General features: G+C 39.6%; 1 protein-coding gene across 1 annotated transcript in view; it reads right to left on the reverse strand.

The window, feature by feature from the left end:
- Positions 1–12,691, reverse strand: part of LOC141133958 (dynein axonemal heavy chain 3-like) — a 3,453,856-nt gene that overhangs the window by 1,714,724 nt on the left and 1,726,441 nt on the right. The window contains exons 40-41 of the mRNA XM_073623563.1: positions 4,506–4,701; positions 1,456–1,482 (exon numbers count right to left, since the gene is read on the reverse strand). Of these exons, the coding sequence (XP_073479664.1) occupies positions 1,456–1,482; positions 4,506–4,701 (223 nt within the window). The remainder of the gene's footprint in view (positions 1–1,455; positions 1,483–4,505; positions 4,702–12,691) is intronic.

The raw sequence follows: 12,691 nt of genomic DNA on the forward strand, positions 1-12,691 counted from the left end.
ACAACCTTTCAAGGGATTGATAATAAAAATTAGACATGTGCACACTGAAATATTTCGTTTCGGAATTTTGTTTTCGTCCAAAAAATAAATTTATTTAGTTACTCCCGAAATTCGTTTTTATTTATTTAGTTTTTCGTTAAAAATTGCATTCGTCCGAAAATCCAAATTGAGGTCAAATCTGTCATTGAAGGCTTATGGTGTCTGTCAAATGTTCAAAGAAGATTCGACGGAGCAGCTAAACTGTACGACGCCGTATAGTTTACCTGCTCCGTCGAATCTTCTTAGAACTTTCAACAGACACCATAAGCCAAAGTACGTGTGTACTTAGTTCTAGCTATTTTACTGCTCCTCCTCTTTGGTTACAATCAGCCAATAACATTCATCATCATGATTATTTTTATTTATCTTTTCTCCCCTACGTCGAATCTTTTCTCCCCTACGTCAAATCTTTTCTCTCTATGTAGAATAATCTTGGACTAATAGAGTTAAGGTTAGGCACATTCGACCACAGTTTTGATGGACACAGATTGTTATTGTCATCATCATGTCGAATCTCCTATCTATATCGAACTGTTGTAGCAACGAAAATAAAGCATTTGTTAATGTCGGATCTTTCATTTTTCGGATTCTGCACTTTCGTTATCGTTTGTTAAAACGATAACGAAAATACCTGAAATTCGGACGAAAATGCATTCGGACGAAAACGAATGCACATGTCTAACAAACATCATCCTTTAAACCATCAGTGCTGATAATATGTAGGCAACATATAGCAAACCTGGCATTACTTGGGGAACAAAAAAGCAATCGTGACAATATGTGGACAAAAAATGCACATTAATGACAATACAAGTAAATAGTAAATAACAATACCTGGGTGACAAACAGGCAGTTGTGACAATACTAAGGCAACAAAAAGACATCAAATGGGCAAAAAAATACCAACTGTGACAAAAGACAGACAATAAATGGACAAATTGTGTATAGCACTGAACAATTCAGTTGCATAGTAGTTACATAGTGGTTCAAAACTTCTCCTTTTACAACAGCGATCATAATGTATGTGATACAGATCATACAGAGACCTATATACTTTATTATGATCAAGCAATGGACTAGCTACAAAAAGCACATATTAGTAACTTTTGCATACCTTCTTATATTTGCTGTGAATTGCCTGAACCCCTAACAAACAGGTTTATAGCAAAATTGCAGCAATACTATTCAGACCCAAGTGATCTTTGAGTTGTATTCAGTGAGAAAACAAACACTTTTACCGAATTGTAGTACATAGAGATAGTATATAAAACAATACTCTTATAAAAGAGTCATCAGAGAGGCCATTATTATATAGTATCATTTACTACAATTCTAAAGTAGGCAATGTTTTGAACTGTTGAGCACCTACATTTTCCAAACAGAACATAACTCAAGGTATAAAATGCAGTTACTTACCATCAGATGCACATCATTTTCATTGTTCTTCATATTAAGCTGAAAAAAATAGCATTTAGCATCAGGTCAAGCACAAAAGGGAAAAGTTCATATATAATCTATTTAACAATGTTTTTACCTAAGATTCTTTTTACATTTGAATCCTGTATGGTGAAAGTTGCATGAATCTTGGGTGAAAATATTAATAAGTAGACCCCTATCTGCTGTGCTTCTTGGCAACACTCATTCTAAGTTGCAAGAAGATAAACTGACATTTTTGAATTGGGTGGATGCCTAAATTACATGCAGGTTTCCTACATCTGAATTCTCAGTTCTTCCTATGTACTGTAGCAATTACAAAGTCATTGATGTTGTCACATTTCTCCAATAAATTCTTCCAAATTGTGTATAAATAAATTGGTCATTAGTGAATCATTCTGAAATTCAAGCAAATAGGCAATTGTAAATGTAATTTAATACTGTACATGTATGTAGATTTTTGTTCTAGTTCTATGGAAAATCATATCATTCTAGAATTATTATTTAATAGATTACAAAATAATGAATTACAGATCAGACAGATTCAGACAAATTAAAAAAATGTTTACCTTGTGTCAAAATGCCAACCAAATCATTATTTTTGTCCTTCCTAAGACCTTTCTCTCTAGCTCCTTTGTCACCTACTCCCATGCTCATCTCCAGGACACAGGCTACTCTGTCCACTTTAGGCAATCCCTAAAAAACCTTCTCTTTAGAGAAGCCTATTCTAACAGCTCTATTTCCACTATCTTCCTTGGCTCATCCCCCACATTTGTTACCTTTTGTATCAATTGACCCTCCCTTTTAGTTTGTAAGCTCTAATGAGCAGGGCCCTCTGATTCCTCCTGTATTGAATTGTATTGTAACTGAACTGTCTGCCTTTGTGTTGTAAACCACTGCACAAATTGTTGCCACTATATAAATTCTATATAACAGTCAAAAACAAAATGGTGGCTGTCTGCATACAGACACTTATTCCCTGTTGGATAAATGTGTATGTGATGGGTAAAAGATGGATGCAGCTCCCATTGTCCACCTCTAGAAAACTCCTACTTGAGGAGTTCCCATCTCATTCACATTTATGCAACACAGAGTCAGTGTCTGTGTGCAGACTTCAACAATGGATTTTGTTGACGTCTACTGGAGTCTGGCAAGCCAATTCTGTATGTCTGGCACCAGTCTTTTCACATTCTGATCTGAATGACACAGGTTTGGCAGGGCAAGAAAGTTTCCATTGGAATCTAATAGATACATTTGTCAGCAGATTATTTAACTGTCATAAGACACATACAAGATCAATTATGCATCTGCAGAAATATCAAAAATGCAATTTTTCAGCTCATAGTTATGAAATCATCCGAATTCCAAAGCTAAATTTAACAATCATGTACACGTTAAAACCAGCTCTGTGATCTAAACTTTGAACTATAGAGAAACTCCTAACAAATCAAGCTGACTTTATCTCCATATTCTTTCTTTGGGATTTTCTTTTTTTTGGGATTGTCTTCAGAGCAAGATTTATTTATATTATTGCATAATAGCTGCCTATCCATGTACCTGTATTAAAGTAAGCATCTATTGTAAGGGTGTTTTCGAGAGTAAGGTAGTGCTGTTTAGGTAAACTTGCAGATTCATCTTACCTTATTATGTGGCCCCAAATCCACAGAGCAGATGCCTGTATGTACTTTATTTATGCTCATAGTGCAAAGGTAACCTCAAGGCCAATGTCTCTATTATAATAAATAGACATTACCTTCAGTAGTCAATATTGGTGGGCTACCTCCTCCCACACCCTTGTTGTTCCCATTGCCTCTTATATGCAACAGGCAGCACCACTGATCAACTGGAAGGTGAGCAAGGCAGGTCAAATATTGACCACATACTTTGTATTTGTTTTTTTCATAGCCCCAAAACCTGGGATATTATCTACATTCTATAGGCAAAACAAGCATGCAAGTTGGCCTCTAAAGGTGCATGTTCTAAAAAATTCAGACCACTTTACAGGTGAGTTCACAGGTTTATCATTTATTAAAATAGATAATTTGGTGTTTGGCTAAGAATTACAAATAGGGGGAAGAATTAGGGTCATATTTACTCTAAAGGGTTAGGTTTTAAGGTCTACATATTTAGTTAATTAGTACAGGTACAGTAGGTGTTACTGTACATACTTAAATGGCCAGATCTAGAGTAAATCAGCATTTCATAAAAGATCCACTGCTAAAGCCATGAAACTTTTAGAAGAAAGAGGTTGCACTGAAGGTCAGTAAAATAAACTGAAGTGTCAGGCTCTATGAATTCATGGGAGTTTAATTATAGGCGAATAACACCATATTGCAGCTACAGACTGAATCCTATTAAGTTTAGAAAATTCAATATCTCATTTGAATGGTTTTTAATTGATCTGTACACATATTGTGATTGCAGCCTAATATCTCAGATGTTTTCCCTTCCCTGATCAACATTTCAACTACTCTGATTTCTTTTTCTATTTTATAACTAAAGATATCATACAATAAATGGTTGTGTTTTTACATAACTTTTACCTTGATTCAAAAAGTGTTTATGGTAAAATTATTTTATAGAGTTCAAATGTTTACTAATGTAGTTACAGATAATGTGGGAAAATTAAATATACTTTAGTAATATTAAAAAAAAAAAAAAAAAAACTGTGATGCACTGTTTCTCATAAGTGCCTTGGACAAATACAAGGCTCTTTTTTATTTATTATACAACTATTTAGAGTTATTTGGTCTAATAGTAAATGTTATACATCCAAAGTGTACAGACTATACTATTCTAGCATTTAAAAAGAACAGAACTAAGAGCTATTATGGTGTTTAAACTATAACATTCATAGCAATCATCATCACACTCTTTTGAGCAACTGACACTTTGTTTGACCAGTTTGCACTTCAAATACAGATTTCTTATTGGCTGTTAATAGACTTTGTTCATTAATCTTGGTCTGGTTTAAATAATTAAGTAGCGTTTTCTTTTACTACCTGTCAACAGCATAAGCTGTACAGATTTACCTTGATTATGTCTTCAATTTTAGTAGGAGTCATAAGATCTTTCCACAGGCACCAAGAAGAGAACTTCTTCTTAACGTAGACTATATCATAGACATTTTCAGATTTTGGTAACTGAACGGATCTTGGGATTTGAAGACCTTTTGGTTTCGAACCGGTGGGATCTTGGTCACAAAGGTTTTTTAAATATTCACTAAAGCTATGGAAAAAATACATTTATATATTATATGAATACTTTAAGGGCTGCCATATCTAATACCTCTAAGCACCAAGTGGAGATTGGTGCTTATCAGTGTTTATCAAGTTACAACATACTATCTGAACACATTATCATACAAAACCCTAACTGAAATGTACAAATTTACAACCCCTTTGTTTTTTTTTTTCAAAGGTTTCACTTTGAAAGAGATAATGGAATGACAATGGAAAGAGACATATTAATCAGAGGACAATTAGCATACTATTACAATAATGTACAAAGATGAAACCTAGGTGACATGGAAGTTATCAATATACATTAAGTTGTCACCTAGGTATGCCTCTTCTAGAAGATGAAATGGTGAGTAAGGGCGCTGGCAAAAGTTTCCATTGTCAGTGAAGTTTTTTTTTTTTTTTTTTCTTTTAATGAAGGAGAATTAAACAGAAAGGGCTAATACCAAGGATATATAGTGTTCAGACCTTTATATAGTCAGTTTTTTGTTTTGAATTAGTGAAGGAGGGGGGGAGGGCAATATACAGGGTAAAGGGTAGTAAGAAGATATAATAGCAGGAGAGATATGGGGGCTGTAGGAAAGAGGAGGAGGGGGGTCTAAGCAGCAAATAAAATGAGCCAGGAAGAGGGAAAGGGGAATTAAAGGGGAAAGACAAGGATATGGTCTAGGGCTAGAAGGAAGTGTGGAGGAGAAAGTAGGGACAGGGTGGAGGGGGGGTAGGAGCATTAGGTAATTCCTGCTAGGAGGCAATTGCCTTAATCTGAAGAAAGAAACACATTTAATAATGTCAAAGAATCTTGTGGGATATAAATTGATAAGGAATTAGGGATAGCAAAAAAGAATCAGTACAATGGTTACTTTAATATTGCATTTCTCAAACAATGAAAAAGGCCATTGTGATATTGTTGAAGGTAAAGTTGTACTTTCTGTAATAAGAGATAGAAATGTAATGTATAGACATTTTTGATGTGCTGTGGAATGAGATCTCCTTTATGCTATGGGCTTTTATGGCTATTTTATGGCTGTAGCGGCCCATTTGAATTTAAAATTATTGCTTAATCATAAGAGATGGGAATGGAAATATTTAAGTTCTTCCCACCTGGCCAATGCATATAAATGACCGGGTGGGTGCTTCGTCCTTCTGAGTGGACGTTCAGGAACATCCTGCAGATCGAGCCGGCCCATGCAGCTGCATGATCCCGGTGTGCCTGTGTTCCCTGGATACAGTGCATCACCGCTCTGCAGGAGGGCTCTGCGATTGGCCCTCCTGATCACATGATGGATGTGTCCAATCACAGCCCTCGTATAATGTAAATAGAGCCAGTTGTCAGGCGATCAGCTCTGCTTCTCCTCACTTAGAGCCTGTCAGTGAGAAGGAGAGACGATCTGTGCTGTCATCCGGGGAACAGTGAGTTTTGAGCTATTTACACACTGATCACCCAGCTAATGTCCCCAGTGTCCTGTCAGTTTCCCCATACAGTGAAAAACATCTGTCCCAGTGATCATCTGGCACACATCTGATGCACAACTGTTCCAGGGATCATCTGCACACATCTGTCCCAGTGAGCCTCTGCGCATATCTGTCCCAGTGAGCCTCTGCGCACATCTGTCTGATCATCTGCCACATCTGTCCATGATCTGCCACATCTGTCCCAGTGATCACACAGTGAACATCTGTCACACATCTGACACACCTGTCACACATCTGACACACCTGTCACAGTGATCATCTGCGCACATCTGTCCCAGTGATAATCTGTCCCACATCTGTCACACAGTAAAAGAAAATCTGTCCAAGTGATATGAGTGAATATCAGCAGCATTAACATGGCTAAAAGATATTCAGCAGCGAGAGGCTTTCCAGATACTACAGAGTATGTCGGACGAGAGTAGCAAGGAACTCTTTTCCTCAGACTCAGATAACGAGTATGAGCCAGTAGAAAGCAGTGGCTCTGAAATGGAAGCTGAGGAGCACAGAATCCAAACGAAGAGGCTCAGGAGATCTGAGGAGGCTCAGGCATCCACCAGAAGCACAATAAATCTTGTGGTCAGTACCAGCAGCACAGTACTCCCAGATAATAGGCAGGCATCCGCCAGTAGTTCTGCAAGTCCTTGTGCAGTGGCAAGCACAAGCAGGGCAACATTCCCAGATGATAGGCCAGGTGCTAGTAAAGTGGTGTCCCATCCACAACTATGAGGCAGGGCCCATAGCCCATACTAGCCTCCCAAACATTCTATTATATTCTACATTGCTGCCCACTACTTCGGCAGAATCTGTAATTCCCCCTTTTACAGCGCAGTCAGGCCCTCAGATACAAACAGAAAATGTTACCCCAATTTATTTTTTCCATTAATTTTTCATGGATGATCTGCTGAATTACACTGTGGAGCAATGTAATCTGTACACCAGCCAACATATTGCCAGCAATCCTGATTCTTCCTATGCCCTCCCCATTTGTGTGGAAACCCCTCACCATGGAAGAATTTAAAATTTTCCTTGGATTAACCCTGAACATGGGACTGACAAAAAAATGAAGTTCATGCCTACTGGTGTGGCCAATCTACTCTTCTTTGATGTCCAGAACCCATTACAAAATAAAGAGATTTTTACATTTCAATAATAATGCCCAGTGCCTCCCTCCAAAATCATCCTGATTATGAGAAATAATTCAAAATTCTGTACCAATTTTTTTTTTCTCCAGCTTCAGGCTGGGTTCACACTATTGTGAATTGGATGTGGGTTTCCCTGCATCCAATTTGCATAGCAGGAGATTGTGACTGGTTTTCTCGGTAGCGGCTCCGATGTGAATTGCACAGGAGTCCTGTGTGGCTTTTGATCCATTTCAGGTCCAAATTCTGCGTTCTCCAGTGTGAACTCAGCCTCAAGCAAATGTTTACTCCCGATATAAATATTTGTGTGGATGAATCCCTAGTCCACTTCACCAGAAGACTTGGCATCAAACAATACCTCCCTAGTAAACGGGCCAAACATGGGGTAACATTTTACAAGGCAAGCGACAGGGCCACTGGTTATACTTATGATTTCAAAATTTATGAGGGAAAGTACAGCCAGCTAAACCCCCTGGATGCCCTACATATATGGGGACAAGTGGCAAAATTGTCTGGCAACTGATAGAACCACTGTTCAGGAAGGGTTACCACCTATATGTATATAATTTCTGGTAAAAATAACAAACCTGTTATACTTACCTGCTCTGTGAAGAGATTTTGCACAGAGCAGCCTAGATCCTCCTCTTCTCGGGTCCCTCTTCGTCACTTCTGGCCCCTCCCTCCTGGTAAATGCCCCCACAGCAAGTAGCTTGTTATGGGGGCACCCAAGCAGAGCCACAGCTCCCTATCCATTCAGATACAGAGCCACCCCCTTTCTCTCCTCATTGGCTGACTGACTTTGACAGCAGCGGGAGCCAATGGCGCCACACTGCTGTTTCAGCCAATGATTATGGGAGTCCCGGCCAGCCGAGTGTCTTGTGTAACATCGCTGGATCTAGAGGGACCTCAGGTAAGTATTAGGGTGGGCTAAGAGAGGCTGCTGCACACAGGAGGTATAAAAACATGAGAACAGTCCCATATATCATCAAATTAAATTATAAGTGTCCAAAAAAAGAACACCAAAGTTCATGTGCCACAAGTAAAGTTAAATCTTCCACAGTATCAAATCTTTCACCATGGACTGCCGTCAAAGAATATCACCCATGTGCCCAATCGGGTGTCTCCTCAAAAGCACTTTAATTACATAGACAACAGTATATTCCACGTCAGTCAGTCACATATTCCACAGATCTTGAATAAAAAAGCTCCCACATAACTTTTTGGGGCTTTTCGGGCAGGATTGATTGATTTTCAGATATGTATACTAGGGATGAGCCGAACACCCCCCTGTTCGGTTCGCACCAGAACATGCGAACAGGACAAAAGTTTGCTCGAACATGCGAACACCGTTAAAGTCTATGGGACACGAACATGAATAATCAAAAGTGCTAATTTTAAAGGCTTATATGCAAGTTATTGTCATAAAAAGTGTTTGGGGACCCTGGTCCTGCCCCAGGGGACATGGATCAATGCAAAAAAAAGTTTTAAAAACGGCTGTTTTTTCAGGAGCAGTGATTTTAATAATGCTTAAAGTCAAACAATAAAAGTGTAATATCCCTTTAAATTTCGTACCTGGGGGGGTGTCTATAGTATGCCTGTAAAGGGGCACATGTTTCCCGTGTTTAGAACAGTCTGACAGCAAAATGACATTTGGAAGGAAAAAACCCATTTAAAACTACCCGCAGCTATTGCATTGTCGATAATACACATAGAAGTTCATTGATAAAAACGGCATGGGAATTCCCCACAGGGAAACCCCGAACCAAAATTAAAAAAAAAAAATGACGTGGGGGTCCCCCTAAATTCCATACCAGGCCCTTCAGGTCTGGTATGGATTTTAAGCGGAACCCCGCGCCAAAAAAAAAAAAAAAACGGCGTGGGGTCCCCCCAAAAATCCATACCAGACCCTTATCCGAGCACACAACCTGGCAGGCCGCAGGAAAAGAGGGGGGGACGAGAGTGCGCCCCCCCCTCCTGAACCGTACCAGGCCACATGCCCTCAACATTGGGAGGGTGCTTTGGGGTAGCCCCCAAAACACCTTGTCCCCATGTTGATGAGAACAAGGGCCTCATCCCCACAACCCTGGCTGGTGGTTGTGGGGGGTCTGCGGGCGGGGGGGCCGGGATCTGGGGATCCCCTTGTTAAAGGGGGCTTCCAGATACCGATAAGCCCTGTGTGAAATGGTAAGGGGGTACTTACCCCTACCATTTCACTAAAAAACTGTCAAAAATGACAAGAGACAGTTTTTGACAATTCCTTTTTTTTAAATGCTTCTTCTTTTATCTTCTTCTGGCGTTCTTGTCCAGGAGGGAGGAGGAGGAGGAGGAGGAGGAGGAGGAGGAGGAGGAAGATGATAAAGGAATTGTCAAAACTGTCTCTTGTCATTTCACACGGGGGGTGGGATCTGGGGGTCCTTGTTAAAGGGGGCTTCCAGATTCCGATAAGCCCCCTGCCCGCAGTCCCCCACAACCACTGGCCAGGGTTGTGGGGATGAGGCCCTTGTCCTCATCAACATGGGGACAAGGTGTTTTGGGGGGCTACCCCAAAGCACCCTCCCAATGTTGAGGGCATGTGGCCTGGTACGGTTCAGGAGGGGGGGCCGCACTCTCGTCCCCCCGCTCTTTTCCTGCGGCCTGCCAGGTTGCGTGCTCGGATAAGGGTCTGGTATGGATTTTTGGGGGGACCCCACGCTGTTTTTTTTTTTTTTTTTTTTTTTTAATTTTGGTTCGGGGTTTCCCTGTGGGAAATTCCCATGCCGTTTTTATCAATGAACTTCTGTGTATTGTCGGCAATGCAATAGCCGCGGGTAGTTTTCGTTTTTTCCTTCCAAATGTCATTTTGCTGTCAGACTGTTCTAAACACGGGAAACATGCGCCCCTTCACAGGCATACTATAGACACCCCCCAGGTACGAAATTTAAAGGGATATTACACTTTTATTGTTTGACTTTAAGCATTATTAAAATCACTGCTCCTGAAAAAACGGCCGTTTTTAAAACTTTTTTTTGCATTGATCCATGTCCCCTGGGGCAGGACCCGGGTCCCCAAACACTTTTTATGACAATAACTTGCATATTAGCCTTTAAAATTAGCACTTTTGATTTCTCCCATAAACTTTTAAAGGGTGTTCTGCGGCATTCGAATTTGCCACGAACACCCCAAATTGTTCGCTGTTCGGCGAACTTGCGAACAGCTAATGTTCGAGTCGAACATGAGTTCGACTAACTCAAAGCTCATCCCTAATGTATACCATAGTTTGTGGACTCTATAACTTTCCTACAGATAATTAACACAGATTTGGGTTATTTTCACCAAAGAAATGGAGCAGAATACATTTTGGCCTAAATTTTTGAAGAACAGTTATTTATTTGCAAAATGTTATAACAGAAACTAAGAATAACGCCATCAGTACATCAGAATGTATCAATTTTCAAATAAAATATATATATATATATATATATATATATATATATATATATATATATATATATATATAGTTATAGTGTGTGTGTGTGTGTGTGTGTGTGTGTGTGTGTGTGTGTATGTGTATGTGTATGTGTATGTGTATGTGTATGTGTATGTGTATGTGTATGTGTATGTGTATATATATATATATATATATATATATATATATATATATATATATATATATATATATATATATATATATATATATATATATATACATACATACCGTATATACTCGAGTAGAAGTCAAATTTTTTAGCCCTTCTTTTTGGGCTGAAAGTGTCCCCTTCGACTTATACTGGAGTCACTGCCGTCTGTCTGCATGATCAGCGTGTCATGCAGGCAGACGGCGGCCGGCGTGTGATGATAGTGTTCTATGCTATTCCAGCATTCAAAAGCCGCGTCTCCTGCTCGTCTGTGATAGGCTGAACAGCTGTCAGTGTACAGCCTATCACGGACATTCTCTCATCCTCGTCCGTGGTATGAGAATGAGAGAATGTCCGTGATAGGCTGACCGCTGACTGCCTATCACAGACGAGGAGGAGGCGCGGCTTTTGAACTGTGGAATGGCCGCCGAACACTATCATCACACGCCGGCTGCCGTTTGAGGCTGGAGATCAGCACAGGGAGGCTGGAGATCGCCACAGGGAGGCTGAACATTCACATAGGACACATGTACACAGAGACACGACACACATGTACAGGACACACATGTACAGGACAGAGGACACATGCACAGGACACAGGGAGGCAGGCAACTGCAGATGGGCATTGTTGATCCTCTGCATTTCTCACCCTCGTCTTATACTCGGGTCAATAAATTTTTCCCAGTTTTTTGTGGTAAACTAGGGGCCTCGACTTATACTCGAGTATATACGATATAAAAAAATCATAGTTTGTAGACCCTAACTTTCACACAAACCAATTAATTTACACTTTTCAGATTTTTTTTTTTTTTTCTCTTTACCAAAGACATGTAGCAGAATACATTTTGGCTTAATTTAATTGGATATTTTTTTGTAACAAAGTAGAAAGAATTTTTTTTTTTTTTTCAAATTTTTTTTTGTTTTTGTCAGTTTTTTTTTTTGTTTTATATCTTTAAAAATAAAAGGCCTAGTGGTTATCAAATATCACCAAAAGAAAGCTCTACTTGTATGAAAAAAATGATAAAAAACTCCTATTTTGCTCTGCAAACTCAGTTATTCACTCTACACCTTGGTGAACTTATACACAAAGGTGATTTCTGGCTCTGAAGTGAAGACATTTTTCAACAAGAAGGTTGCTTCTTGTTCAGGATCCACGTAAGTAAGGTGATTGACAGTAGGTAACAGGAAAGAGCCTCAGCAGAAACCGATTAAGGGCAAGTTCTGTAAACAATAGTCAGCGCTAACTGGACTATTTAGGCCGCCTGATGATATGTTAGCAAATTAGGGCCTACCAGGTCATCCATGGCTTTAGAGGTGAAATCAGTTTTTTTTCCCCCATATAAAGCACAGCATTTTGTTTTGAATATTAGTTAACGCTTATCTGGGAATAGATATTTGAAGGGTTCTGAGTAGGTATATTAATCTGGGTAATATATTCATTTTAATCTTAGAGATTCTAAAGTCTCATTATTTTTTTTTTTTAGTTAAAAGTAACAAACATGTTATACTTACCTGCTCTGTGAAGAGGTTTTGCACAGAGCAGATGCTCTTCTCGGGTCCCTCTTCGTCACTCCTGACCCCTCCCTGCTGTTAAATGCCCCCACAGCAAGCAGCTTGTTATGGGGGCACCCGAGCAGAGCCACAGCTCCCTGTGTCCATTTAGACGCAGAGCCACCCTCTTTCTCTCCTCATTGGCTAACTGACTTTGACAGCAGCAGTAGCCAATGGCACCACACTGCTGTCTCAGCCAATG

The sequence above is a fragment of the Aquarana catesbeiana genome, linkage group LG03, assembly GCF_042186555.1.
Source record: "Aquarana catesbeiana isolate 2022-GZ linkage group LG03, ASM4218655v1, whole genome shotgun sequence".
Lineage (NCBI taxonomy): Eukaryota > Metazoa > Chordata > Amphibia > Anura > Ranidae > Aquarana > Aquarana catesbeiana.